Source organism: Brassica napus, chromosome C4 (assembly GCF_020379485.1).
Source record: "Brassica napus cultivar Da-Ae chromosome C4, Da-Ae, whole genome shotgun sequence".
Classification (NCBI taxonomy): domain Eukaryota; kingdom Viridiplantae; phylum Streptophyta; class Magnoliopsida; order Brassicales; family Brassicaceae; genus Brassica; species Brassica napus.
Window position 1 is genome coordinate 2,865,517 of NC_063447.1, and position 26,963 is coordinate 2,892,479.

The window sequence follows — 26,963 nt, forward strand, 5'->3', positions numbered from 1 at the left end:
TGAACTGGATGCTATACGCCGTGATAACATCTGTTTTAAGTGTCGGGGACCCTATTCAAAGACTCATGTCTGTCCTAAGAAGGAGTTGCACATTTTAACTGTGATCAATGGCTACGAAGTGGAGATCTTGGATGAGGGTACAATGAGCAATGAGCAGGCCTGGGGGTTAGGTGATGATACAGAACGTATGGAGCTTTCTTTGAATGCTTTTCTCGGCATTGACACTCCTACTACGACTAAACTGATGGGAGTGCTGGGGAATACGAGCGTTGTGGTGCTGATTGATAGTGGGGCCACCCACAACTTTTTGGCTCCTCGAGTGGTTCAAGCAGCGAAGTTACCATTTTCCAACGATCGATGTTTTCAGGTGCTCTTGGGCACATGGGTGACAGTGGAGTCTATGGGTGTCTGTCAGGCAGTTACTTTCTCACTTCAAGACATTTTCTTTACCAGTGATTTCGTGTCTTTGGAGTTGAGTAAAGTGGATGTTGTGTTGGGGATTCAATGGTTGAGGACTTTTAAGAGTGGTCATTTAAACATCAGGGCAAGCTCGTTACCTTGCGTGGAGACTCTTCTTTGCACTGCGTGACGGTTGCGCATCAGGCTCTCATGGTTTCAGAATTTGAGGATGCTTTGGAATTGGGGACTGCAGAGGCGGCAGATACGGTTACGGTTCCGGAGATTCAACGTGTGTTGGCTGAATTTTCGGATGTGTTTGAGGTACATGTGGGTTTACCGCCTATCAGAAACCGCGAGCATGCCATCAACTTACAACCTGGAGTAACAGCGATATCAGTACGACTGTATCGTTACCCGCACGCAAGTAAGGAAGCAATGGAAACAATGGTGACCGAGATGCTTGACAGTGGTATCATACGCTCGCGCAAGAGCCCTTTTTCAAGCCCGGTGCTGTTGGTTCGCAAGAAGGATAAGACGTGGCGTTTTTGTGTTGATTATCGGGCTGTGAACAGAGTTACAATCCCCGATAAATATCTTATTCCGATGATAGATCAACTCTTGGATGAACTCCACGGGGCCTGCGCGTTCTCCAAGATTGACTTGCGTTCCGGGTATCATCAGATTAGGATGCGTAAAGAAGACATTCCTAAGACTGTTTTTCGTATTCATGAAGGCCATTATGAGTTTTTAGTCATGCCTTTCGGCTTGACTAATGCTCCAGCTACTTTTCAGTCATTGATGAATGAGATTTTTCGTCCTCACTTGCGGAAGTTCGTCTTGGTCTCTTTGACGACATCTTGGTCTACAGCTCGTCACTGGAGCAACATAGGGAACATTTGGCTTCAATACTACTATTGTTACGCCAGCATTCCTTGTATGCGAATAAGAAGAAGTGCTCCTTTGGTCAGCGACAGATTGACTACCTTGGTCATATCATCTCAGAATAGGGTGTTTCTACTGACCCGTCCAAGACTGCAGCAATGAGACAATGGCCTACTCCTCGGTTTATTAAGGAACTGCATGGTTTCCTCGGTTAACGGGCTATTATCGCAGCTATGTTAAGAATTATGGCATCATCGCTCGCCCTCTGACGTCGCTTATGCGTAAGGACAGTTCAGTTGGTCACCTGAAGCCCAACGTGCGTTTGACGACTTGAAGCATGCGATGTCAACAACACCAGTTCTGGCCTTACCAGATTTTCTCAAGTATTCATTGTGGAGACCGACGCCTTGGGTTTTGGCTTAGGAGCGGTGCTTATGCAGAACCAACGTCCCATTGCTTATTTTAGCCACAACCTAACACCTCGGGAGCAACTGAAACCCATTTACGAACGCGAGCTCATGGCCATCGTGTTTGCGGTTCTTAAATGGAAGCACTACCTCACTGGTAGGCGCTTTGTGGTCCATACCGATCAGCACAGTCTGAAGTTCTTGCTTGAACAGCGTGAGATATCAATGGAGTACCAGCGCTGGTTAACACGTTTGATGAGATTCCAGTTTGACATTATCTACAAGCCTGGTATTGAAAATAAAGCAGTTGACGGTCTTTCGCGACAGATGCAGGATTCTGTTCTGGAGGCCAGCTCTACATGGTTCGCACTTATGGTTCCGTCTGTTGTGCAACTGCAAGACATCTATGCAGAGATTGAGCAGGATGAGCACATTCAAAACATATTCCTCAAACTGTGGCCGTATCGCCTGATCGTTTTTGCTCAAGGCTCAGACGTCTATGAAGAAGTCGGCTGATCAGCATCGTCGCGGTCTCTCCTTTGAGGTGGGTGATTCGGTATTCCTCAAACTGTGGCCGTATCGCCAGTCTTCTGTGGCCAAACGTCTGTGTCAGAAATAGGCCGCGAAATTCTACAGTCCATTTGAGGTGCTCGAGAGGATTGGGAAGGTGGCTTATCGCCTTAAGTTACCAAAGGTGTCAAAAATTCACCTTGTTTTCCACATATCTCAGCTCAAACCAGTGATTGGTACACCTCCTCAGGTCACCCCCTTACCATAGTCTTTCGCGACTACAGGAGAATTGGTAGTCCGTCCTGAAGCTGTACTCGACACACATTACACGCCATCTGGGTGTTTGAAGGTATTGATACAGTGGACAGGTCTTCCGAATCACGAGTCTACTTGGAATCTTGAGGACAAGCTGCGTTTCGTTGGGCGGGATATTGATACGTTGCAGCAGGTGTATTTCCGTAAGCGTGGGAAGAAGATCAATGTCGTGGGGCTTACGGGTGAAGAAGAGTTGTTGGAAGAAGAGAAGGAGAGCAAAGCCTCGGAGGAGAAGAGAGGGTTTGAAGAGGAAGAAGATAAGTTGAGCAAAGCCTAGAAGAGAAAGAGAGGCTTTGCGAGTCACGTATCCTTAGTGATACTGATATCTTGCATAATTACATTGTTTTTATTATCTTTTCTTTTGCATATTGGTCTTTCGGAATAGCATTGACGCATGTTTAGGTTGCATTTCCATGCATTAGTCATTATCAGGTGCTGGAGTGAGTTTCATGATGAACTATGTGTTCCAAGGAGTGTTTTGATGCCAAAAGAATGAAAATGAGTCGTTGAAGGCTCCTAGCGGCCAGGCGTAGCGGCAAAATCTGGTCGCTACATAAGATAGAGTTGAGGCGCCTTCTACAGCGGCCAGCCGTTCAAGACTTCGAAAAATCTCTCAAGTATCCTAGCGGCCACACGTAGCGGGCATGGCAAGTCGCTACAGCGCAAGCGCCTTCTGCAGCGGCCAGCCGTAGCAACCTCACGAGGTCGCTATGGGTTCAAGACTTCGAAAAAGTATCCTAGCGGCCACACGTAGCGGGCATGGCAAGTCGCTACAGGCGTAGCGACCTCTGGTAGCGACCTTTTCTGGTCGCTACGGAGAAAATATCTATGTTTTTATGGGTCAACCCAGGCTTGTTGGGTTAACCCAGCTCGAGTTTTAGTTTTCTATAACTACTTTTTAGACCAAAATTTGGGAAATGGAGTTTTTTTAAGAAAGAACACAAGAACTCTTTAGAGAGAAAAACTTGAATCTTTAGTTTCTTTTCTTCTTATTCTCTTGAATTTGCTTGCCTATCTTGATTACTAATCATGATTAACACCAAATCATCTTTGATTCTTGGGTTTATCATGAAGAGTAGTGAGTAGTTACCCTTGGATTCATGGGTTAAGGAAGATTAGGGTGATTAAGTGTAGATCTAGGGTGTTTTGTTGTAGATCCTTCTTATTCCTTGCTAGTAGAGTGATCTAAATGCTATTTTAGAGTTGGCCTCTCTAAAGTTGAGCTCTAGACATTTCGTACCTGAAAAGTGTTGATGAAATGTCTGATCCAACTCTCCTAAGCTTTTAACACTCTTTACCAAAGAGATTTGTTGTTAAAGGTGTTAAATGGCTATTAGACTTGATTTTAATGATTGCTTAGATGATATTCAACCAAAGAGATTTGATGCTTGAGTTATCTTGGTGAATGAACATCCATCTAGAGATAGAGTTTGTTTAGGAGTGTGTCTAAGCCTAAGGTCGATAGATTGATTGAAAGGTACCACCTTTAGATTGAAACTTGATCACCCAAGGTCAATTTTCTTAGCCCATGGGTTCTCCCATCTCATAAAACAAAAGAAAGCTTGTTCTTATTTGCATTTTAGTAGTATTTTAGTCCAAAAACATCTTATCACTTGATTGCACTTAGATTAAGTATGAACTTGTATTCTCTTTGATTCAAAATGCTTAGAAATGGATTGACATCTTAAGTACTACTTTGATTTGAAACATTGGACCCGAGAAAAGTCCATATCAGATACTTATCTATAAATAACAAGATTAAGAGTCATGGGTTTTCCATGTTTTGTGTGACGTAAGAAATGATGTATGTGTCCTTCAGGTGATCGTTTGTGATCATCGTCGTTATCTTCTTTACGTGTAATCAGTCTCGTACTTGGATCGGAGAAAGTAATAGAAATGTACTATTCACTAAACGTCGAGTGATACATAGAGTGGTGTGAGTACAAGGTTACGATCTCGTACTTAACATTTTCTTACTAAAATCTTTTGTATGTTACTGTACAAGATACACATTATTGAAAAAGCCGTTGTTGATTAACGTGTGAAAAGAAGAAAATAAAAAGTGTTGAACTTGTAAAATACAATTCAGACAACTTTGTAATATTTTTTCAATGTGTGTCTACATCGAAGACTTATTCAAGTCAAACTATATATGTGCTAGCCAGAAGCTACACGTATACTCACACGTTTACACTTTTAATTTTCTTCCTGATCATGGACATTTCACATTATATTCGAGTCATATATTGGGATAAACTTGAATTTGTTATAAATTAAGCATTGAAATAATCCTCCACTTCTTTACCAAACTCAAGCACAAGAGTTTATGATCATGGACATCTCACTCTTTTGTACACCATAAACAAGAACAAGAGTTTATGATCAAAGAACCATTACATCTTCTTCTTCTTCCTTATAATAAACTATCTCCCTCATATTAGTGTTATTTGCTTTTTACAGGTATTAAATTCTACTCTTATTTAAATTTCTCGATACTATAAATTATAAGTTATTTTATAACACGTTATCAGCACGATCACTCTGCAATTCGGTAAAATTTATTTGTATCATTTATACCCTGTTATAATGGTCGGTATACCGCCTCTACTATTATTTATATCATGTTATAATGGCCGGAATACCGCCTATATTATTTACTAGTAATTTAATTTATTTATTGGTCGGCCGAGCCGCCTTATATCCTGTTTATTATTTATTGGTCGGCCGAGCCGCCTTATATCCTGTTTATTATTTATTGGTCGGCTGAGCCGCCTTATATTCTGTTTATTATTAATTGGTCGGCCGAGCCGCCATATAATTTATTTATTATTCTGCATTGATCGGCTGAGCCGTCGCATGATTTGTTGTCATATAACATAAATATTTCATTGTCATAATTTTTCACTTTTATGAAATTTTATAGATTTGATTGACCGTTTAATACGATATTTTCAGACTAATTTTTGGTGCACTCGATTTAACCCCAACGGTCACAAAGAAAATTTTTCAAAAATTTCCCCTTTCTCCAACGGTCATGAACAGTAATTTTCATCTATAAATACAACTCATTTTCACTCCATTTCATCATCCAAAACATTTCATCTTCTCTCAAAAATTTCAAATCGCTCTCCTCCGATTTTTCATTTCAAGAAAGATGATTCGCGCACTTTTGTTTTTATGTGCCATTTTTATTTGTGTTTCTATTTATGGTTTATTCGTTGGAGAATTTACTCCGAGTGAATTTAAGATGAATATCGGTTTAATTTTATTTACATCGCTTCTCCTTGTAATTTCTTGTATGATTAATGTAAACGGTTTTTAAATTATGAAGTTCATAATAAATGATTCATTTTAAAATTGCGAAATTCTAAAAAATAAATAAATATATATATATATATAGTCATTTTAGACGATGATATATATATATATATATATATATATATATCAACGCTTGTCTATATGTAAGAATAATAGTTATTTTATGAATTAAATTTTGCTTATTATACTTTAATATGCTTCATGATTTAATGGTATTAAGGAAACATACTTTATGATTCATGGTCTAACATCATAAAAGAAATTATTTGTAATCGGTTAGTTTTGTTGTCGATTAGTCTTTGGTCTAATATCATAAAAGAATTTGGATTATATGTTGATATTTACTAATGTAATGGCCATGTTTATATGAGCAAAAATTTAAAGTTTTCAGGATTGTGTATTCTCTCGGAAAGATATGTACAAGTTATCAGCCAATTCAGAAACGTGAACAGCTGAAACTTTCATCGCCGATATACTTCTGTTTATAAGATAAGTATTTTTATGCTTTATATACAAGTTTAACAAACTTGATTAGATAAATCAATTTGCATGAAGTTGGCAGTGATATAAATTTGTTCATTAAATTGATTGATAGGTTAAACTTTGTTAAAAAGCATGAGAGTAATAATATAGTCTATATAATAATTACTATGAAAGTTTTATTTATTTTCTGATATAATAAGACACCTTTGTTAATACATATTTATATATATTTGAAATATTTTGATTTTATTACCATTTATATTGAGGATTTTAAGTTTAAAGCTTGACTCTAAAAGATCCATAAGTTTTGGAAGATAATATATATAAAAAAGGTATTATCACCTGAAGTGATTACCTAAAGCTCATTTTGTATTTTGCATTTAAAGATTACAAGACCTGAAGTCGGTAAATAAAGCCAACTATGTTGGATGTTAAGTTTAAAAGTAAAATTTCTTCAAGAAATTGTTTTATGATGCATATATATTGAAAAAATATCTATTGATAAATCACGTCTAGTTGATTATGATTCATTCTCCTGAAGAGAATATGACATTTAAAAACTCATAAATTGTGGTTTTAGACGTGAGCATAAATGAGGTCAAGGTCCAAAGAGTTTCTTTATAGAACTCATACTCTCACTTAAAGTTGAGAAAATAAACATGGTAATAAAGAAAAGAAATTATGAATTCATCTGAAGATGAAAGAAAATTTATTGTGTGTACAATACAAGGTAGTAAAACTTATAGAATGCTTAAAAAGAGGATATATATGATGCTCCAGAAGTATACATAGTATTACTGCACATAAAAATTTAATTTAAAGTTCTTAAGAATGCAATTTAAAGTTCTTAAGGTATTGTATTTTTATAAGTATCAAAAGTTAAAAGGATCTACGAAAAATACATAACCCATGTAGGATATGTTGTTGATTAAGAAAATGAGATACATTCGAGATTGATAAACCTGTAGTATTATACTCTCGAGGGGAAGAGTTAAAGAATCTCACTTTTTATGATAAGTCAAACATCCAGAAGATTATGTTTACACTAAAACTAAGATTAATGAATTTTTCTCAAAGTAAATCCGTAAGATTTTGAGACACTTATGTTGAGACAATAAGCAAACGAAATGATATATACATTTCAATCAGAAATAATTCTCAAAGCAGTATAAGTATTTTAGAGAAAATATCTACAGCCTCTTATATATTGTACTACACAAAGATTAGTATAATGAAGATAAATGTATAGTAAACTAGAAGTTTACATTTGGCATGAATCAGTTAGACCATTTTGGTTCATTAATAATGCGAATATATACTTAAAGGTCATATGCATAGTCATATAAGAACCAGAAGATTCTTCCGAATGATTTGACATATGTTGCTTACCCATAAGATAAAAGGGTAATATGGTTTTCACCAGCCAAAATAAGATATTGGCATAAATAACGAAGATGTTAGTGGACTGATCACCCACTATGCATTTTTATAATATTGGTGAATTCACTTCTTAAAGTCTTTAACGACTATAGCACATTCACTGAGATAAGTGCTAAACATTTTGAGCAACATTGGATCGCATCAAGCCAATAAATATTCACTAGTTCTCCCCATCATTGGTATAGAATCAGAAACCAATCATTTTCATCTAAGAATGTTGGATGTTGCTCCGCCACAGAGCTTCAAATGAAGATGTGTTTTCAAATGAGGTTGGAAATATATGTTGGATATAAATCTCTATTGACACTTAAGAATCCAGAGCCATCCCCGAAAACTATAAGTAAGGCTATACATGAATTCTAAAAGTGAGTTAGTACTTCCAACATAAGGGGGAGAAAATAAACAGCTGGAAAAGAAAATAAGTTGAAATGAATTATCATTGATCCTCGGGCTAAACACAATGTGAAATAGAAGTCCAAAAGATAATTCATTTCAAAACTTACTAAAGCAGTTGCCAGACACGACCCATATAAATATAGTGATCAAGTCACATATACCAGCTGTAAATGCTCCAATAAGAATAAATGTTCTACAAGAACAATATCAAACTGCTAGTCACGCCTGCAGCGTGGTAGACAGATTGGTTCCAAAGATAAATCCTCGTAAATGAAAAAGGAGCATATATTGATAATGGTCAAAACGAGGCAATATAGTTTTGTATGATCTCCAGAAGAGAAATTAAACATGACTGACGAAAATTCAGGTACCTGAGACAAATGAAGAGATCTCAATAAGTTATGTCATGTATGAAACAAAATGGAACCGATAAGAAAATTGACGTCGATGATATTATACATGCAAAGTAGCAGTTGATATAATAAATGAGAAAGAGGATCATGAAAGAAAGTCTATTGAAAAGTGTACACAAAGAAATGATTGGCCAAATCAGAAAGATGCAATAGACAAAGATATAAACTTCTTGTGAAATAGAGAAGTATTTGGACCAGTAGTCCATACACTAAAAGGTGTAAAACAAGTGAGATGTAAATGAACCGTTGCACACAAAGAAGGATCAATATGAAATTGATTGTGAAGAGACATAATTTCATATGGTAGATGCAACTAGTTTCAAGTTCCTTATAGTCTGGTAATAAAGGAAGAACTTGAATAAAACAATCCACTTGAAAAATGTTAATCCCTGAAAGTATAATCCATGAAGGATTGATGATATCAAAATCATGTTCCCGGGAACTCTGCATATTCGATCGAATTGAAACAAACTATTTTATGGGATATATGAAATATTAACAAATGTATCCATTTGTATTTATCAAGAGATTATAAATCAATAGAATCATGATTTGAATATAATCAAAACTCCTGAAGAGTTATAGAAAAATTATATTTTGAAAGAAAACTCTTGACAATACTATATTGTTTTTATGTATTCTAAACTGTAGATCTAAAACTGAGATGTTATCATAAATATCCTTAAAGTATTTTATTTAAGACGCTCGTATATGTTTGGTTCCGAAATACCATACGTAAGAGTGTTATTTAAGAAAATTATTAATCTTTTTCATTACTGAAAGATGTAATTTCATATGAAAAGAAAGAAAATCATAATAGTAACTTCTATAGTTACAAATGAATAATTCGTATGTACGAGACGAATTTCTATACGATTATATGTAAGAAATTTGGTTTGAAATCCAAATAGACCAATAAACTATTGTCTAAGTCAAAAGAGAATTATGGACAAGAAGTCTAAAGGCCCTAGATATCATAATAGAAATGAATAGAGTTTATTCTCTTAAGCTTAATTCTCTGAAGAGAGTTGATTGGAATGCATATCCTGAAGATATTGTTTCCAGGGAAAGAAATATGATAGTAAGTGTGGTTGTACTCTTTTTCCTTATCATGGTTTTTTTTTATCCCATTGGGTTTTTCCATGACAAGGTTTTAACGAGGCAACAAAGAACATACAAAAGATAGACAACCAAAGAGAATGTTACAATTTGAGAGATGAAAATCTATCATTGTTCTAAAGGTTCTATGACTACTCATTCGAGGGGGAGCTTACGTAGTTGTACTCTTTTTACTTTTACTACGGTTTTTCCCATTGGGTTTTCCATGACTAGGTTTTTAACGAGGCACCACGTAATACAAGATGGATAATCAAGGGGGAGTGTTATAAATTAAGCATTGAAATGATCATCCACTTCTTTACCAAACTCAAGCACTATGATCATCCACTCCTTTACCAACTCAAGCACTATGATCATCTACTCATCAAGCATTATGATCACCCACTCATTTACCAAATTAAGCACCATCTTTGTTATTTTATGTATTGTTGTTCACTATAAATACCATCACTCATCTCACTCTTTTGTACACCATAAACAAGAACAAGAGTTTATAATCAAAGAACCATTACATCTTCTTCTTCTTCTTTATAATAAACTTTCTCCCTCATATTAGTGTTATTTGCTTCCTACGGGTATTAAATTCTACTCTTATTTAAATTTTTCGATACTATAAATTATAAGTTATTTCATAACAGAATTATCATTTTTGTTGACAAAAAATCAAACTTATCATCTTTAAATTTTCCTGAATGCAATCTTATTTCATTGAATGTACCAAATTGTAATGCATGAGGAAGTCATGACTTTACTGGTCCTGCGGTCCACACATATTAGTTTTTTAATCAAACATCAAAAAGTTAAATATATACAGCTATTATATGTTTACATGTATGAATCTATCAGCTTAGGTGAACCGAATCGCACCATCCAAAATAACAAACTCTCCGTATACTGGATTGATGATAGACAATTAAGCCTACGTAACGAGCAACACCTAATACACTTACATCACAATAGGCAATTCAATCTACAACTTTGATATATTCCAAAAAACTTCCAAACCTATACCAATAATACATATAGTCTAAAATTGAATAATAGACCTAAAGTATATAAAAAATTTCTTGGTTCTTGAATAATACATATTGAACAATCCATATTAAGTCAACAAATGTGAATTTTCTAACCCCCTTTATAAGTATAGCTATCTCCTTGCATATTTTTCTTCACCCACCAACTAAAGTTATCAAACCTTTGAAAAAATATCAAAACAAAACATTTTAAAAATCCCTTTATTATTTATATAATACATGAGAAGTTAGTAACCATTTCTGTTCGTTCACTTTCCTTCCACATTCACAATGAGCTCCGACGATAGAGATCATTACTGGTTCAACCATCATGGTCATGGACACCACTCCTTCTGGCCTAACCCTTCTACTTATGACCGCAACAGCAAGATCATGCTCGCAGCAGTCGTCTCTTTATCAGCAGTCATCCTCTTCGTCTTCATTCTCCATCTCTACGCAAGATTCGTTCTCCGCCGCCGCAGAGAGACTTTCCGCGGCCTCCCCGTCGTCGTACGCCACCCTTTTCAGACGCCCAAACGTGGCCTCGACCCGAAGCTCATCGCTTCTCTCCCTAGTTTCACCGTCCGCGACGTGCCGTCGGCTACCGAATGCGCCGTGTGTCTAAGCATGTTGGAGGAGCAAGACACGGCTAGAGAGCTGCCGAGCTGCAAACACGTCTTCCATGTTGATTGTGTTGACAAGTGGCTCACCGCTTGCTCCACGTGTCCTGTTTGTCGGACTGAAGTTCAGCCAAGGCCGAGACTTGAGCCTGAGCCTAGAGAAGGACCAGTCGGTGGTGACGGTGCCTCCTCACCACCGACTGCTCCTCCGTTTTTGGACGAAGTCTCGTCGGTGGAAGCTGCGGCATCTTCTTCATCGGGTGAGAAAACAGCCGTGTCGTCAGTTTCACGATTAGATTCGTTTAGAAAAATCTTGACAAGGGAGAGATCATCGAACAGGATCAACCATTCTTGTGTTGACCAAGAACGTGTACCGGATCATGTATAATGCATATAACTCATACATACGTCGATAAATTTTAATTTTATACACTGTAGGCCTTGAAACTCTGTTTTTTTTCTCTGTGTGGATATTTTTTGTGTAATGGAACAATATTTATATGCTAGTAAAAAGATACATCGTGATACTAAAAAGGGTTAGCTTCAATTCAACAACGATGTGGTTGCTAAAAGTGATGATTGATCATAACAAGGCCTAGAATGATGAAAGGCAACGACCAGATGCTGCTGAAGATCCGTCCCGCTCGGTTAAAATCTGAGGATTCTTGTGCAGTTGTTCCCTGCGTTGAAGTGGTAGCAGCATCCACTATATTTCCATTACTCACCCTCTTACTGAAACATAGACTTCAAGCGCATGAGTCATGAGTGGACTATTTCTCAATTAAACGAACAACGTGTACATTTCAAATGTTCTTTCCACTTATAGTAAGTTCATTTATTCTAAAACCGTAACTAGTGAAACCCATCAACTAAGAATCATTACAAAACATCAGATCTGAATTCAAATTAGGACCAAAACAGCCTGAAACTAACATTAACTTAATTACCTTGAAGGGAGTTTGCATGTTCCTTGACCTGAAAACAAACGAAAGCACCAAACTTTAAAATCGAACTTTATTTTCCATAACAAAAAAAAAAAAAAAACTATACTTTTGCTGTCCCTATTGACCCATATTTAAAAAAGGTGGAAGGTTTACTAGGATTAAGGGAAGTAACAGCTGCACTGTTACTAAAGTTGCAAGCTTCATCTTCCGGACCATTCTTCAGGTAATAGTTATTAAAAACATACGACGCCGTTTTCACTATATCTGACGGATCGTAGCAAGGCCCACCTTGCTGGATCCCGGCGCAGTCGGTGCCACCGGGACCACAAGCCCAGTCGATTGCTGCTTGAAGAGCCGAATCTTCTGCGTTGTTCTTCGCCACGCACCAGAGATCCGTCTCTGACGCCTGTCCATTGAACTGCGCAGTAGTGACGGTGGTGACGAGGGAGAGATGCATTAGGAGGTAGTGGAAGTGAAACTGAGAAGGAGTATAACCAATCATTTTAAGAGGGAGATTTCGAAGTGGAGTTAGAAGTGAGTGATCGGTTATGGAAAGATCTAACAGTTTCTGTAAGAAGAGGAAGACGAAGAGTAAGTGAATCTGAAAGAGGCAGAGTTTTTGGAGTTTTGACTCTTTTACCGGTTATTGAACTCGGTAACTTCCGGTTAAAATCATTTTGTGCCGTTTTAAAACCCTCTGACCCATATACTTAAAATTGAGTCTTTTAACTCCATAAAGGATTTTGATGAGGTGTAATTGGTTGGACTTCTTTAGACCATGTTTATCCCAGTTTCTTAGCATGGTTTTTAAGGAAAGTAACTGATTTAATTTAGAACTAATTAAAAAACACATTACCGATCTTTAAGTTGGGTCTTTGGCAACTGATTTTTGAGTGGGTTTCATAACCACGTGTCAGCAAATAAAGGGTTCTTTTTTTTTTCTTTTTTTTTCTTTTTTTTTTCCTTTTTGTCGTCTTCTCTATCATTCGGAGAAAGAAACCACGACGTCTTCTCCGTCAGAGACGATCGACGATTCGGTCGGTCCTCACGGCGTCTCGTCCTTCTTCTCTCTTGTTCTCCGTCAGACGATCGATCCTCACGGCGTATCGTCCGTCTTCGTTCGATCGATCGAAACCCATCTCTCTCTCACCCTTTCTCACACCACCATCCTCTTCTGTTCCCCTGTCCTCGCATCAACAGCCCCCTTCACCTCAATCTCCGACCAATCCACCGTGAACGCGTTTCGTAATCTCAAGTTTCTTGGTAAGAGCTCGTTCAGGTTCCGTATAGTGGGGAAGATGAGTCGGGGGTTTTGAAGAGAGTTAAAGGGAGCTTCTCTGATCCGGAGAACACAGTTGTTTGTGTCCTTGACAAGTAAGGAGGATTTAGAGACCAAAAGCTTCAAACTTTTTTTGACATAATTTGACATTGATTCATGTTGTCTTGCGTTGTTGTGAATAGTTTTGATGGTAACTCAACGAAAGTGGTTGAATTGCTGGTTGAGAATGGATTCAAGGAGGCTTAACTTGAAGCTTTCCTACGCAATGTTGTTTGTTTTGATAATTATCAGATATTGTTGATAGTCATGCGTGTTTATTTCTTCAAAGTTTGTGGTCTTACGGATTTCACTTCCTTTTCTACCTTTTCAGTTCTGTTACAGGTATGATACAAAACATAGCATTCATTTCGATGAGCTACATTTTCTTTAGTGTGCTACTGTGGTCATGAATCAAATCATCAGCTTCTCCCTAACTCATGATATAAAGAAACATTTATAGATTAGTAAAAGTATCTTCAAATGAAGCTGTTTTGATTGTTATTTTTACAGAGTCTAATCTGAACGAAGCATTAAAAGTTGTTGGTTAGTGTTGATTCTCTCATATGAAACTCAAATAAACATTAAACTGATGATCTAAACTCTGGAAGGTGAGAATGTGCACGTATCTTTTGCTGGTTTATGGACCTGTAAGGAGCCACCTCGGTTTCCCTGTTTGGAGACTTCGATACACTGAGATAGTGTATGTGCTTTGTACTCTTCTTTTTCTGAAATTCCTAATCATCAACACGTATATATTCAGAGCTAAATCTCATCAAGTTTGTCTTTTCGCGGTATTTGTTTGTTGATGGACATATAGGATCGTTGAAGTATGTGAGATATGGTTCTCTTTTGAAGGTAATCCACAAAAAAGTTAATTTTTTTAAGAACCTCTAATTAGAAAACTACCATTGGAGCACACATTCTAATTGTTTCTTAACTAGAATTCTTAAGTACAACTAAAGTACAATTAATTAATTAAATAATCATTAAGAAACTCATATGAGGTTATAGGGATAATCATGCTCTTAGCTTTAATTTTCTTGGGATCAGAAGTTTTAATTTTTGTTTAATTCTTTAGTTTCTATCTATAGCCATAAAAGTTATTGATTATTATTTATTTAATTTTTAAAGTTACAGTTAAAAATAAAAGTAGTTGTATAAGCCAAATTTTCTAAAATATTATATAGAAAGTTGTTGAAAAAGTACTGATGTGAAAATATTTTTTCTTTTATTCATTTAATTCTTACAGCTACATCAGATATACTAAATACATAAAAAATCTGACTAAAATCCAGTATATTTTGAGGTAAAATAAGACATAACAAGTATATCAGTTATCAATTTATTTTATGAACACTACTCTTCTCAACAATATTTCGATTGTTTCTGAGTTGGAACGTGTTGACTAACAAAGTTACAAAAATGTACGTGAATTCAGGGGTTTACATTGAACCCCAAAAACAAGAAGGCAATGGAATGTGTCCCGTTGTTAAAACTGAATTTCCAGGCGTTGGAGCTTTCTTTGTTTGTAGTTCAAAAAAAAGGAGCTTAATTTCTTTGTTAAAGTTATTTCTCCGTTGTGAACATCTCATATAATAGTTAAAAATAAAATAGTTAAAAATGACACTATATCATTGTCAGTTATCTATTGTCTTCATTGGTCCAATGAGATTCCATGCTACCATTTGCTTAAAGAATCTTCAAACCCAAATCCTGAAAAATACCAAAAAGAATGAGAAAAAGCAATCATGTAACGAGAACGCGTAGTAAAATACCAAAAAGAATGAGGAAAAAACAATCATGTAACGAGAACGCGTAGTGGTCCAGTGCAGGAACACATCACGTGAACTCACAGCTTAGCTAGCCTTCATATGTGTCCACACGCGTTCCTCTTTTTCTTTTGTTTCCTTTTCACTCGATAAGTTTAGCCTTCATATGTGCTGGTTGATAAAATTCATGCATTTATCTTTTCCTTGCATGAGTGGACATGCTATACGATTCTTATTCCTACCATCTAGATTATATATGACATTATCGACATACTATTTTCTTACTTAAATAGTATAATGTCGTTAAATGACATATTCCTATATGTGTAAAAATTGTTGAGACAGAAAAAGGTGGTACAAGTAAGAACCATTTAATAGCTTCATATTATTTTTAGCCGTTCACTTATTTTTTTCAGTTTGTCATCGAAAATTGAGTTTCCAAAATAATTCAAACATTCTAAAGGTTATATCATTGTAAATATGGTTTTTGTTGAATAAATTTACAGTACATGCAGCAAACAAAAAAGAATATTAGTTTCTCTTTTTTAGTTTGTTTAACATATTTCTTGTTTAACCGATCTAATAAACTATCGAAAAACCAATCTAATAAACAAACTGGAACAATGTTTCTTTTTTTTTAGAAGAAATGTAATATAGATAGAAGATGATGAAAACAACTATTTAGAATGAATCTTAATTAGTACACAAATCCTTGTACACTCCAAATATATAAAAGCTTAACAAATCAACTAGTTCTTTGTATAAACAACAATTGATGACTCCCCTTACATTAACCCCACAGAAAAACGACATAGAATAAAAGATAAAATACATCGATATCAAACTGAATTCACCACAACTTTAAAAAATGGTGATAAGAATAAAAAAAATGCCGTCTTCTAATATATATTCTTGACCGAAATAAATTTTATACGGTCAAGAACCTTTTGCAAAGAAAAGTGAGTAGAATATTGTTGATTCTGATGACTTATCATACATTGAAGAGCTCCTCTTTTAATTTTCATTAGACGGCTTGATGTCAACGGCCGAATTAGCTACGGTTCCTGTGGCCTGTAAATGATTTGCATTATCCATTTTCTTGAGGCTTTGTTGTTGATACACTTCTCGAAGCCTTTCTATTTCCCTCTTCAATGCTTCTTGATGCGCTGCAAGTGATATATAAAAAAATAGATAATTGGGTATGCTCATATACTATCAGTGATAATTGAATACCTCAACAGGAAAAAAATGAAAAAAAACATATTTAAAGAATATACATCAGACACGCAAAAACGCATACATCCTTATAGTGATAAAAAGCCACAAAGCCACACAGTTGAGTTATGTATTGGCAGGGAAATATAAACTATTTTGTCATTAATTTCTAGTATATAGTTTTAAATACTATTTAAATATTTCTATCAAAAATTTGTCTTGATATAGTTTTATATACTATTTAAAATATTTAATTTGAATTTTGTTTCATAAATTTAGGGAAATTAATAGATGTATGAAATTAAACCGTATAAAAAATTACCGTCTTTGAAAATTTTGTCTTGGGCTAAAGCAGCGATTCGTTGCTTGAGAGAGCTGTTGTCCACGTTGAGAAGCAAACGCTGATGGTCCAAGAACGCAACTCTTGGCGATAACACTGACACTTCCGCCTTTAATATCATTTTTATAACCAAAACGATTTAAGATTGCAATCATATTAAATTATTTAAACAGGCTATGAAACTGTAAAATGTAAATGTACCTGCAATGAAGTAACGCTACGTTCGAGCTCCGTGATATATTGCAGTTTCCTTACCCTTGATCTCTGTGCTGATTGCCGATTTGCTAATATTCTGTAGAAATATTATTATTGATCGACGTGACGTTAATTTCAGTTAATATCTGTACGTGCATGCATGATCTTATGTTTGCAATAGTAAGACGGTGAATATAAATAAAAATTTACCTCTTAACCCTTTTGGGATCAAGAATTCTGGTGACTGAGCTATCGCCTGAATTGTTATTTGACGCCGCACCGTCCTCAGGCTCCGTCTTGCACTGGCTGTGGACCTCGTCGTTTTTATGTTTCATATTATGATCGGACGGTGGTTCTTTGTCGCCGTTAAAGCTGTTATGATCGGACAACGTGGATGTATTCGAGGAAGAGCCAGTGGTCCCCGCATTGTTGTTGTTATGGGAAGGATTATTATGCAAGTCGTTGTCGTCCTTGAACATGGACATGAATTGCTCATCGTCGAATTTATCGAAGTGGTTGTTTTGGGTGCTACCGTGGCCTCTGACGAATGGAACTTCGAGGAAAGCGATGGAATCACTTATGGAACGACGGTGGTTTCCACGGCGACAAGCTGAGAAGTCGAGGAACTCGTCTACCCATGAAGGGTTTTGTACGGCGGTTGAAGCGGTTGCGGTGAGGTTTTGGGAAGAGAAATCAGGCCAATGTGGTGTCATGTTGGGGATTTTAGGAGGGAGTTGTGCCATTGAAGATAATTTCTATATTTTATCTAATAAAAAGAAAAGAAGATCGACCTTAATCGCAGTTTCTTCAAAAGAAAACAAGCATGAATTTACAAGGATTTAGGAGTTTAATTACAATAGAAAAAACGTTAAAACCCCTAGAATGTAAACAAAGGAAAGAAAGAAAAAAATCTGAATTCGAGGCAAATGGAAAGTGGAATCAGATCAATAACGTACGTCCTAAACCATATGAAGATGGATAAATAAAACTAAAGGAGGAGAGGAAGAAGGGGAGTAACCAAAATGGCTATGTTTAACAAATAGTAGCTATACAAATAGAAGGGAGAGAAGATGTGGGATAAATAATGAAGGAGACATATAGATAGAGAGTAAATGAGATGTATAAATGTAAAAAGAACATAATGAATTGGATGTGATCAAAGTGTTTTTATTACCTCTGAGTAAGGTCACATGGGGGGTGGGGTGGTGGGGGGGGGGGGGGGGGGGGGGAAAGAGAGATGGAGATCAGACAGCTATGGAACAGCTGTCTTGAGACAATGGGCTAAGGTATCAATGGTATTACTGTAAAGTGCAAAGTCTCCTCCATTGATTAAAAATCTATGTAAGAGATTTTGGAGAGGAATCAAAGCAAGCATGTGTCCTTGTGTCCCTTTGTTTTTTTTTTTATAGTTTGCTTAAAATAGTCATTCTCACTATCTTAATGGACCTTCTCAATTCCTCACTCGTCCACCGATTTTCGATACCCGGGCGGATTGTGCTATATATGGTCGGTGTTGCTTTCGATCGCGAGTAAATGTGCAATTTTTTTATAGAAATTTGATGCTTTTCTAAAATATTTTAATATTCTTTTTATAAAATAACTATAGTTTGTGACATAACATATATTTGTAAACCATAGTCAATTATGTAATGAGAGATTATAAACCTAGGTAAATGAAATAGATGATTACATGATCAATGAGAAGCATACAGTTATATATAGATTTCAGTGAAATAAATCAACATGACTTACTCATCACACGTTATATATGGGGATCATATCATCCATCACATTCTCTTAATTATTTTCTCCACCAATTGAATGGATTCTCTTGTCACTAAATAAATATCCATAAAATCAATGATATAATGAAAGGGAGAAACAATGTCGAGAGGAACAGTAAAGTGGAGTATATAGCTGTGAAATCAAAGCAAATGAAGGAGGAAGAGAATATAATGCTGATGTGTGAGTCCATGTGATTTATTTTGTGTACTATTTTTCTCTATATTTGCTTTGTCCCCAGACCATTCGCACAAGTAGGGCACTTGGCCATTATTTCCTTTTCAAGCTTTCGTATTCTTTTCAATCATATAGTTTCGGACTTTCGGTATGTACGTGTTTTAATCTTCAGCTAGTATTCTAGGTCAGGGATAATTACTGAAACATGTTCAGTTAACTCTTTCTCTAAATGTATGTCGAATACTAATGAAACCATTTCTTTTATAAGAGAAAACGAAGAAATAGTGACAATACTTCTCAATATTCACAGTCTATACTTCTCAGTAATATACAAATATTCATCTCGTATTCATGATGGTGAACCTGATCATTGATAGATACTGTATTGTTAAGTAATGTAAATTTTAATGTAACATTTAAATCATACGAAAACCTTCCGTATCTTGTACATTGTTTACCCTTGTACGATAATATACGCGATCACAAATCACAACATGATTTTTGTTCCTTCCAATTCTAATTTTTTAACATATATTTTCTTGTCCGAGCGAAGGCAATCCTCAAAGCAAACAAGACATGAAAACAAAGACTGAAATTGCGTAAAAGATTCAAAAAAACTATGTAATAATCAAAGAGTTTCCCTAGAGTTAGTTAGCTGATCTATTGGGATGCACACTCTTCAGCAGATAACGTCTCCTCTTGGAAGACCGAACACGACGCCTAAGCATCCACAAGATCACCAAGAAACCGATCAAAACAAACTGAAGGGCGAAGACAAGCTTCATACCTGCAGATAACAAACATTTTGGGGTTTTTCGTATGCCATTATCAAACATAACAAATTAGCTTTATGCATGCAAAAAGAGAAACCTTGGAGATTCTTGACCATGTCTTGAAGATTCGCTATAGTTATCGAACTATTCGGATCGGTTGTTGCAGAACCGAGTTGCCTGTCAATAGATTTACGTCCGGTTCTAGGTTTGTAGATGTAGTTAACGTTACCACCCATTACACATGTGTTGGGACAACTAATGCTACTCTCATACTCGTCGCTTCCATCGCAACAATCTGAGAAATACTAATGCCAATCAATGCACTGAACTAAGAGAGCTTAAACGACAGCGTTTTAATTATTTACTGACCACAGATCCGATCGTTCACACGAGAAGAGTAAACAAACTTTGGAGAACTTCCTATGTTCCGACAGTAGAATTTGCCGTTCGGACATGCCGAAGTTCCTGAAGTACAAAACATGACGTCATCAATGGATCTACATGACATGATCAGATCTTTATCTGGGCAGCTATAAAGTTACGTACCAGGCTCATCGGTGCCGTCGAGACAGTCGCAGAAGTTGTCGTTGAGACGGTCTTTAGGGAATGATTTGGAACCATCTTTGCATCTGATTATATCTGACTCGAAGTATTTTTCATCTGCTTTAAGAAGAAGAGCGTGAGAGGAATCAGAGATCTAAAAGAAAAAGTTTCTAAATTTGTCAATCGAAGAAATCAAACCTAATGGATGAACTCCGACGAGGGGAGTGGTTGAGGAGTTGACGGAGACGACGGCGAGTAAAAAAGACGACACGTAGTGCAGCAGTGTAACTTTGTTTCTCGACATGTTTGCTGTTTTCCATTTTCCAGTTTCGTTTATGTTCGGTTACTGAAAAAATACATTGACTCGTTGGTTGACCCGCGTAAATAATTTAAACGCTGTCGTTTTAGTCAAAGTCGCCGGACTATTGATAAGTGGGCTTTTGGCTTCAAATATTTCTGTTGGGCCTTACTACCCATTAATACTTTTATTCCTTGGTTCCGACCAATTCACTGTTGAGTGAAACGACATCGTATAGTCTAAGAACAGAAGAACGTTGGAATACTGAAACATGATACAAGAGAGGTTACAACTTTCTTTTTCTTTCGACGAAACCCCAACGGTTTGGGACGAGAAGCTAAACTTTTTTTTTTACAAAACATCAAGAAAAAAGGGCAAAGATCAGACTTCTCCCTATTAACACCATCAAAGAGGTTAACTACAATGATCCTTATCTATCTCTCTCATCAGATACAAAAACCATCACGTCGCTTGAGTTAGATTGCCAGTTGCTGCTGCTTTAACTCCTTTGGTAGACTTTGCACGACCTTTGGTTGTGGGAGAAGGTTTGTCTGAAGCCGCCTCAGGTGTCAACTTTCCCATCTTCTCCATCTTCTTCTCCAGATCAGCTAGAGGGTCTTTCGCAACTTTTCCTTTGGGACTCTTCTTTCCGTTTGTTAGCTTCAGCTCTAGCCTGTATAAGGCGAACGCATCGGACTCGTTGATCTGGTACTCGAACAGATGCCACTCGAAGGGACCAGGAGGCTGTGGATCCATGTAGTAAGATCTTTTCTGGCCTTCTTGCTCTTTCATCAGCTGTTTTCTTGACTCATGCCACCCTCGTCCGCTGTAGTCTGGAAGTGATCTCTGCTTTCTGTTTCCGCTATCGTATGCTCTTCTAGGTTTGTCGAAGAAGAGCCATTCTCTGATCGTTTCGCCCTCAACCAGCTCAAGATGAAATAGCTCTGCAAGTAAACAAAACGGAGGTCAGGTGAATAAAGAAGTAAAACAATTGGTTTCTCTTTTCAGAGAGACAATGAAAGACAAGCACTCTCACCTGCTGCGTTCCATGGGCATTTTGTGTTGACAGCTCCTTCACAAACCGGGATGCCAACGTTCTTACCCAGAGTCTTTGCACGAAGAGCATCAATCAAGAGATTGTCTTTCAGACTAATCCCGCCTGGTCTTAAAACAGGTGCCGTGCCAGGTGAATCCTCAGTCAGAGCTAGATTCCCATGGTAGTCACTGCAGTAGTCCATGTACCAGTCAGATCCGTGAGCAGGCCTTGTGCAATCCCACAGCGCACACTTTGGTCCCAGAAAGGCAGAAGGAGGCACGCGGACACTTGATGGAGTAGTGAACTCAGATTCGTCGGGAACATCGAGCTTAACCGAAGGGGTGCCGTTGTTGAATTCCTGGCGCACTTCTGAGAGATGATAATCCAGCTGAGAAGTTATATCCAAGTGGCTGAGCTTTTGGCCATGGAAATCAGGAGCGGTGTTTATGCTTGGATCAAACTCTTGAAATGCACAATGTGTTCCCGAGTTATTAACAGCATCCTGAGAAACAAAAAATAAGAACTGTAAGAAATAACAAAGCTAAGACAAGAATGCAAAATATCAAACAGAATACAGAATCAGTGGTGTTACTGTAACATCAATGAGACATATGGTTAAGCAAAACATTATAGAAGACACTTTAGATAGATCAAGACTATCATAATCTTGTGCTACCCAAAGGAACGTTAAAACAATAGCTAAGCTCACCTCAAAACCACCCAAGAAGTTCAAATCAAAAGAGCTTTGATCAAAAGGCTCAGCAGCCCACTCCAACTGTCCCGGAGAACACAACCCCTGATCAAAAGCATCCGCCTTTGATACAGTATGTTCTTTAAACGAGCTAGTAGCATCATCCTCTTCATCATTAAGCTTCAACAGACGAGCAATCTCCTCAGAGAAATCCCTAATACTCCCCCCACCCTGTCGTCATAACATTATCAAAACCAAACAAAAGTCGCAATCTTTTTTTTTTAAGGTGATGGAGGAGTAACGAACCAGAAGAGAAGACTCCGGAGACGGAGCGCTGAGCTCAGCTTGCCACTCGCGGAGATTCTGAGAGATCTGAGCCTCCAGGACCGCGTGATCGTTGACCCTCCCTTCTTTCCTAGCGGCTTGGAGATGGGAGAATCTCTCCTGGAGTTGCATTAGCTTCTCCACCAGATTCTGGTGGGACGAAGACACGCACGTGATCTTCGGATGGTTTGACATCTCAAAACCTAATCGTCGAAAATTCAATCTCAGCCCTAAATTAGAACTCGAATCGGACAAAAAAAACCCTAAAAATTGAAATCAATTCAAGAGACTAACGTTTTTTTTTTGTAATTCAAAGCAAGTTATTGCTCGGAAGGAGAAGAAGGAAGAGGAGTAATCGGGGTGATGATGATGTGGTGATGAAGAGAGTTTATACAGCGACGAAGAAGAAGAGGGAGGAAGGAGTCGTCAGAGGGTCGACGACTATTTTTTTTCTTTCGATGTTTTGGTTTGATTCGGAACTTTCCTGCGAATGAAAAACCCGACGGTTTGACTTAATATTTATCAGGCCCATTTGTGGTTTGCTATATATCAGGCCCATTTGTAAATTCGAAAAATGGAAATATGCCAGTAATATCAGCTTCGGATATATATATATATATATATATATATATATACATGTTTTAGAGTTTTTGAATATATTAAGAACACTTAATTTTTTTTATATTATAAATACATTATTTTTTTGATTAGCTATTTTCCATAATTTTTAACCAATCAAAGTTTAGTAAACACAATTAATGTTTTCGAAGTTTACAATTTATCATTATTACATGCATTGAAAATGTAAAATATGTATCTTTTAAAAACAATTTTTTTAAAAAAAACATAGATTATTTTGAAACGGATAGAGTATCAATTTTTTCAGAAAATAATATTTCAATTAAATTTTAATTTCATATTTTATTAATGTAATCAAATTTTGTACAACTGAAAGAGGTTTAAATGGAATATTACCCAAAAGGTTTGAAAAACAAGTAAGAAGAAGAATTCAGTATTGTAGCTGCAAAAAAAAAGTTGACAAGTGAGAGTGCAGTGGTGTTGTCAAACCCGTTTCTTGATTCCTTTTCCACTGCGGAGGTTAGTGGTCTGATCTTTTCTTTTATTCGTTTACCACTTCAACGGAGGTGAAGATTATAAGCTTTGACAAGCTCACTGGAAGCCAAATATTTTAGAAGTGACATAAAAAGTCTTCGGCGCACATGAAAGAATGAGGTGAATTTTATCTTCTAGTGGTCATCGTTTATGGTTGAAAACGATGTTTAAAGATTTTAGATCCGGATTAGCGGAAGGCATCGGAAATTTGAGTTGAGCTAAGCTATTTTATGAAAATTTTGATTTGGATGATTTTGTTCGAATCGAACTTATCATCGGATCTTTATTCCCGTTATCCGTCTGATTCAATAAAATTGTATATTTTTGAAAGAAAAAAATTCCAAGTGAATTTTGTTTGTGACGCATTAATTTAGTGTTACTGGGTTGGTTAATTAGTTCAACGAAAAATGTAAGTTTGTTAATTAATAGGTATAAGCTGCCATAACTCTTTAAGGACATCAGATGGTCATTGTCTATGTCCTTAAAGCATTTCACAAGCCTTGTTTATTTCCTTTAATGATATACAGTTTCTACTTAATTTGCTTTGTTTTGGCCCTCCACCACCGCAATATACCCATTTCTCAATACCAGAAGAGGAAACGTGTGTTGTTGATGCATTTAACATATAACTATAGGTATATATTTAACTACTCCCTCCTTTTCAATATAGATGATGTTTTAGAAGATTTGTTTTGTTTCAATTTACATGAAGTTTTGAGATTTTAAGGAAGTTTTGAGATTTTAAGGTTAATTTTAACTTTATTGGAAACTGTTCAACCAATTAGATTTTACAGTCTTTTTTATAATTGGTTAACTGATTTTAAAATTATATCTTTAAAATATTTTTCTAGAGAAATGTAATTTTCTTAATTTTTGTGCAGTATTACAAAACATCAAGTATTATAAAACGGAAGGAGTATTTTATATGTGTATACATAATGATTAATGAAGAGAATTGGTGGAGCCAAAATGGAATATGATGAAAATGAAGTGGCAAGTGACATCCTGCAATATATTGTCACATAATATTAATGCAACACAGAGTCTCCATACCACAGTGACATTGGTCTCAAGTAACTTCCAATTATAGTAATAAGCAGACACGTTGTAGGTATGAGCATCATGAGTAAGTAGCCTCCATTCAATTCCTCTCTCTCTCCTCTCTTTGTTTATTAATCATGAAACTACTCTTTGTCTCTTTCTTTATCATTTCTAATCATCAAATCTAATCGATCATAGCTGCCTAGCTATACTCATTATTCTCTAATATATCTGACCAAACATGTAACAGACCCTAATAAATGATCGTCCGTACACCAAAAGACACCCTCAAGTAAAGATAAAACCACCTTCTCGTTTCTTTCCCTTTGACTCTATATAACACAGCTCCTCCATAGCTCTTCTTCCTTAGATCCTCAGCAAACTCATAAATCTCTATCTATCAACGGTTTTTCTTCCTCTACTCTTGTTTTTTCTTACTTCCGAATTTTAGTATATACACTCCTTATATAACATCCTTTGATTATATCTCGCAGGGCAGTATCATCAGCATCTGTTAGAGACTATGAAGAGGACACATCTGGCAAGTTTCAGCAGCAGAAACAAGACCCAAGAAAAAGAAGAAGGAGACACTAATGGTAACGACAGAATCATCATGAATCACTACAAGAACTACGAAGCAGGGCTGATCCCGTGGCCTCCCAAGAACTACACTTGCAGCTTCTGCAGGAGAGAGTTTAGATCTGCTCAAGCGCTTGGAGGCCACATGAATGTTCACAGAAGAGACAAAGCAAAACTCAGACAGACACCTACTTGGCTCTTTGATCCTCACCATCATCACACACCTGTTCGCAACCCTAACCCTAATCTTAACTCTTCTTCTTCAACAACGCTAGCTCATCATGAGCCTTCCCTACTCAACAAGATATCCATAACTACTCGGTTCGATATTTTGGATAATGCTACTAGCTATGAAGGTTTGATGGTGGAAAGAGAGAAGAACAATAACAATGTACGTAGCAGAGATCTCAAGAAGACTGCCATGGATTCATGTCATGCTGCAAAATGTGAGATAAGTCGTGGAGATCTGATGAACAAGAAAGATGGAGTCATGGGGTTGGAGCTTGGGATGCGTTTGAGAAATCCCAAACAAGTTCTTGATTTGGAGCTTCGACTTGGGTGCCTTTAAATAACTTTGATTAATAATTTAACTACAAGATTTATGTAAGATTGTATGTATAGCTGAGCAGTGAGCAAGAGATTGTGATTGCATTTAAACAAGAATCTATTTTCCGTATTTCTCCATGTGCTTTTACCAAGTGTTGATCAAAAATGAATTTGTAGTTTTTCTTATTCGTATTTTCCACATAGTAGAAATTGTATTGATAAACAAACACCAACGGGCTGCTTCTAGGTAAACCTCCTGGCTGTCTCCTAGGTCACTAGGAAGAAGAATGGAGGGAAATTCATATTAACTGCATTGAGTACACTTTGTCTTTTTTATAATTGGTCTTTAACTCTATTTTCAACCCTCCCATACGTATAACATGTAAAAATGAAACTGTATAAGTATAAATATAGTCAGCATATATTAATGGTCCATAAATACGTACTAGAATTACGTGAAGTAGGAGCTAGAAAAGATTAGAGAAAGTGGGTTGCATGTGTATGCGAGTATTAAGGAAAAAGTGATAAAGATTGCATTACTATAGAGATGGGTTGATGAGACACAGACGCATGCGACAAAGTGGTACTATGAAACATATAGAGATGGATGATGATCAATTGACTCAGGAATAGTTAATGTTTTCATCTTTTACACTCACCATCACAAATAGTGCTTAGTTTTGTATATAATTATATTTACTGATTCTCATGCATGTCACCGATTCACTTCATGATGCGTGTGTTAGATTATAAAAGAAAACATTTAAAAAAAAAATCTCTATGTTGTTCCAATACAAACATTTTGTAACTGAGAAATAAATGGGAGTACATGAGGATTGAGGATCAGTAAATATGAAGTGTATTCCTTTTTATGCATGGCTTGTGATTAACACATCAGTGCTTTCTGGCCATGAAACTCCATGTCATCTATATGTATGTATGTACATACGTTATATATTAATAG

General features: G+C 36.4%; 7 protein-coding genes across 9 annotated transcripts; 3 read left to right on the forward strand and 4 right to left on the reverse strand.

Annotated features, from left to right (window-relative positions):
• Nucleotides 1-10,844: 10,844 nt before the first annotated feature.
• LOC106431566 (E3 ubiquitin-protein ligase ATL41-like) lies at nt 10,845-11,743 on the forward strand. The gene has a single exon (XM_013872360.3). The coding sequence runs from the start codon at nt 10,987-10,989 to the stop codon at nt 11,701-11,703; it is 717 nt and encodes a 238-aa protein (XP_013727814.1). The 5' UTR covers nt 10,845-10,986; the 3' UTR covers nt 11,704-11,743.
• Nucleotides 11,725-13,034, reverse strand: LOC106431568 (PLASMODESMATA CALLOSE-BINDING PROTEIN 5). Its single transcript, XM_013872361.3, has 3 exons — nt 12,413-13,034; nt 12,263-12,290; nt 11,725-12,047 (listed from the first exon to the last, which is right to left on the reverse strand). Exons 1-3 carry the CDS (start codon nt 12,759-12,761, stop codon nt 11,882-11,884), a joined length of 543 nt encoding a protein of 180 aa, XP_013727815.1. The 5' UTR covers nt 12,762-13,034; the 3' UTR covers nt 11,725-11,881.
• Nucleotides 13,035-13,216: 182 nt separating this feature from the next.
• LOC106431569 lies at nt 13,217-16,055 on the forward strand. Of its 3 annotated transcripts, XR_007321892.1 has the most exons (5): nt 13,217-13,633; nt 13,721-14,120; nt 14,186-14,277; nt 14,395-14,432; nt 15,016-16,055. XR_007321892.1 is itself a non-coding variant. In XM_022702170.2 (4 exons), exons 1-4 carry the CDS (start codon nt 13,845-13,847, stop codon nt 15,171-15,173), a joined length of 363 nt encoding a protein of 120 aa, XP_022557891.1. In that variant the 5' UTR covers nt 13,268-13,844; the 3' UTR covers nt 15,174-16,055. The 3 variants fall into 3 exon arrangements, 1 of the variants encoding a protein (XP_022557891.1); XM_022702170.2 differs by having other exon boundaries at nt 13,268-13,919; XR_007321893.1 differs by lacking the exon at nt 15,016-16,055 and having other exon boundaries at nt 13,229-13,633; nt 13,721-13,919; nt 14,186-14,428.
• LOC106431548 (basic leucine zipper 34) lies at nt 16,012-18,267 on the reverse strand. Its single transcript, XM_013872340.3, has 4 exons — nt 17,307-18,267; nt 17,103-17,193; nt 16,884-17,010; nt 16,012-16,512 (listed from the first exon to the last, which is right to left on the reverse strand). Exons 1-4 carry the CDS (start codon nt 17,837-17,839, stop codon nt 16,361-16,363), a joined length of 903 nt encoding a protein of 300 aa, XP_013727794.2. The 5' UTR covers nt 17,840-18,267; the 3' UTR covers nt 16,012-16,360.
• A 1,273-nt stretch (nt 18,268-19,540) lies between these two features.
• LOC106454492 (glucosidase 2 subunit beta) lies at nt 19,541-20,725 on the reverse strand. Its single transcript, XM_013896611.3, has 5 exons — nt 20,570-20,725; nt 20,375-20,488; nt 20,198-20,293; nt 19,926-20,123; nt 19,541-19,842 (listed from the first exon to the last, which is right to left on the reverse strand). Exons 1-5 carry the CDS (start codon nt 20,673-20,675, stop codon nt 19,703-19,705), a joined length of 654 nt encoding a protein of 217 aa, XP_013752065.2. The 5' UTR covers nt 20,676-20,725; the 3' UTR covers nt 19,541-19,702.
• A 278-nt stretch (nt 20,726-21,003) lies between these two features.
• Nucleotides 21,004-23,221, reverse strand: LOC125585028 (transcription factor VOZ2-like). The gene is made up of 5 exons (XM_048753333.1): nt 23,015-23,221; nt 22,703-22,923; nt 22,415-22,627; nt 21,706-22,207; nt 21,004-21,613 (listed from the first exon to the last, which is right to left on the reverse strand). The coding sequence occupies exons 2-5, from the start codon at nt 22,913-22,915 to the stop codon at nt 21,132-21,134; spliced, it is 1,410 nt and encodes a 469-aa protein (XP_048609290.1). The 5' UTR covers nt 22,916-22,923; nt 23,015-23,221; the 3' UTR covers nt 21,004-21,131.
• Nucleotides 23,222-23,442: 221 nt separating this feature from the next.
• On the forward strand, nt 23,443-26,185 carry LOC106454491 (zinc finger protein 11). Its single transcript, XM_013896609.3, has 2 exons — nt 23,443-25,280; nt 25,369-26,185. Exon 2 carries the CDS (start codon nt 25,398-25,400, stop codon nt 26,019-26,021), a length of 624 nt encoding a protein of 207 aa, XP_013752063.2. The 5' UTR covers nt 23,443-25,280; nt 25,369-25,397; the 3' UTR covers nt 26,022-26,185.
• Nucleotides 26,186-26,963: the final 778 nt, after the last annotated feature.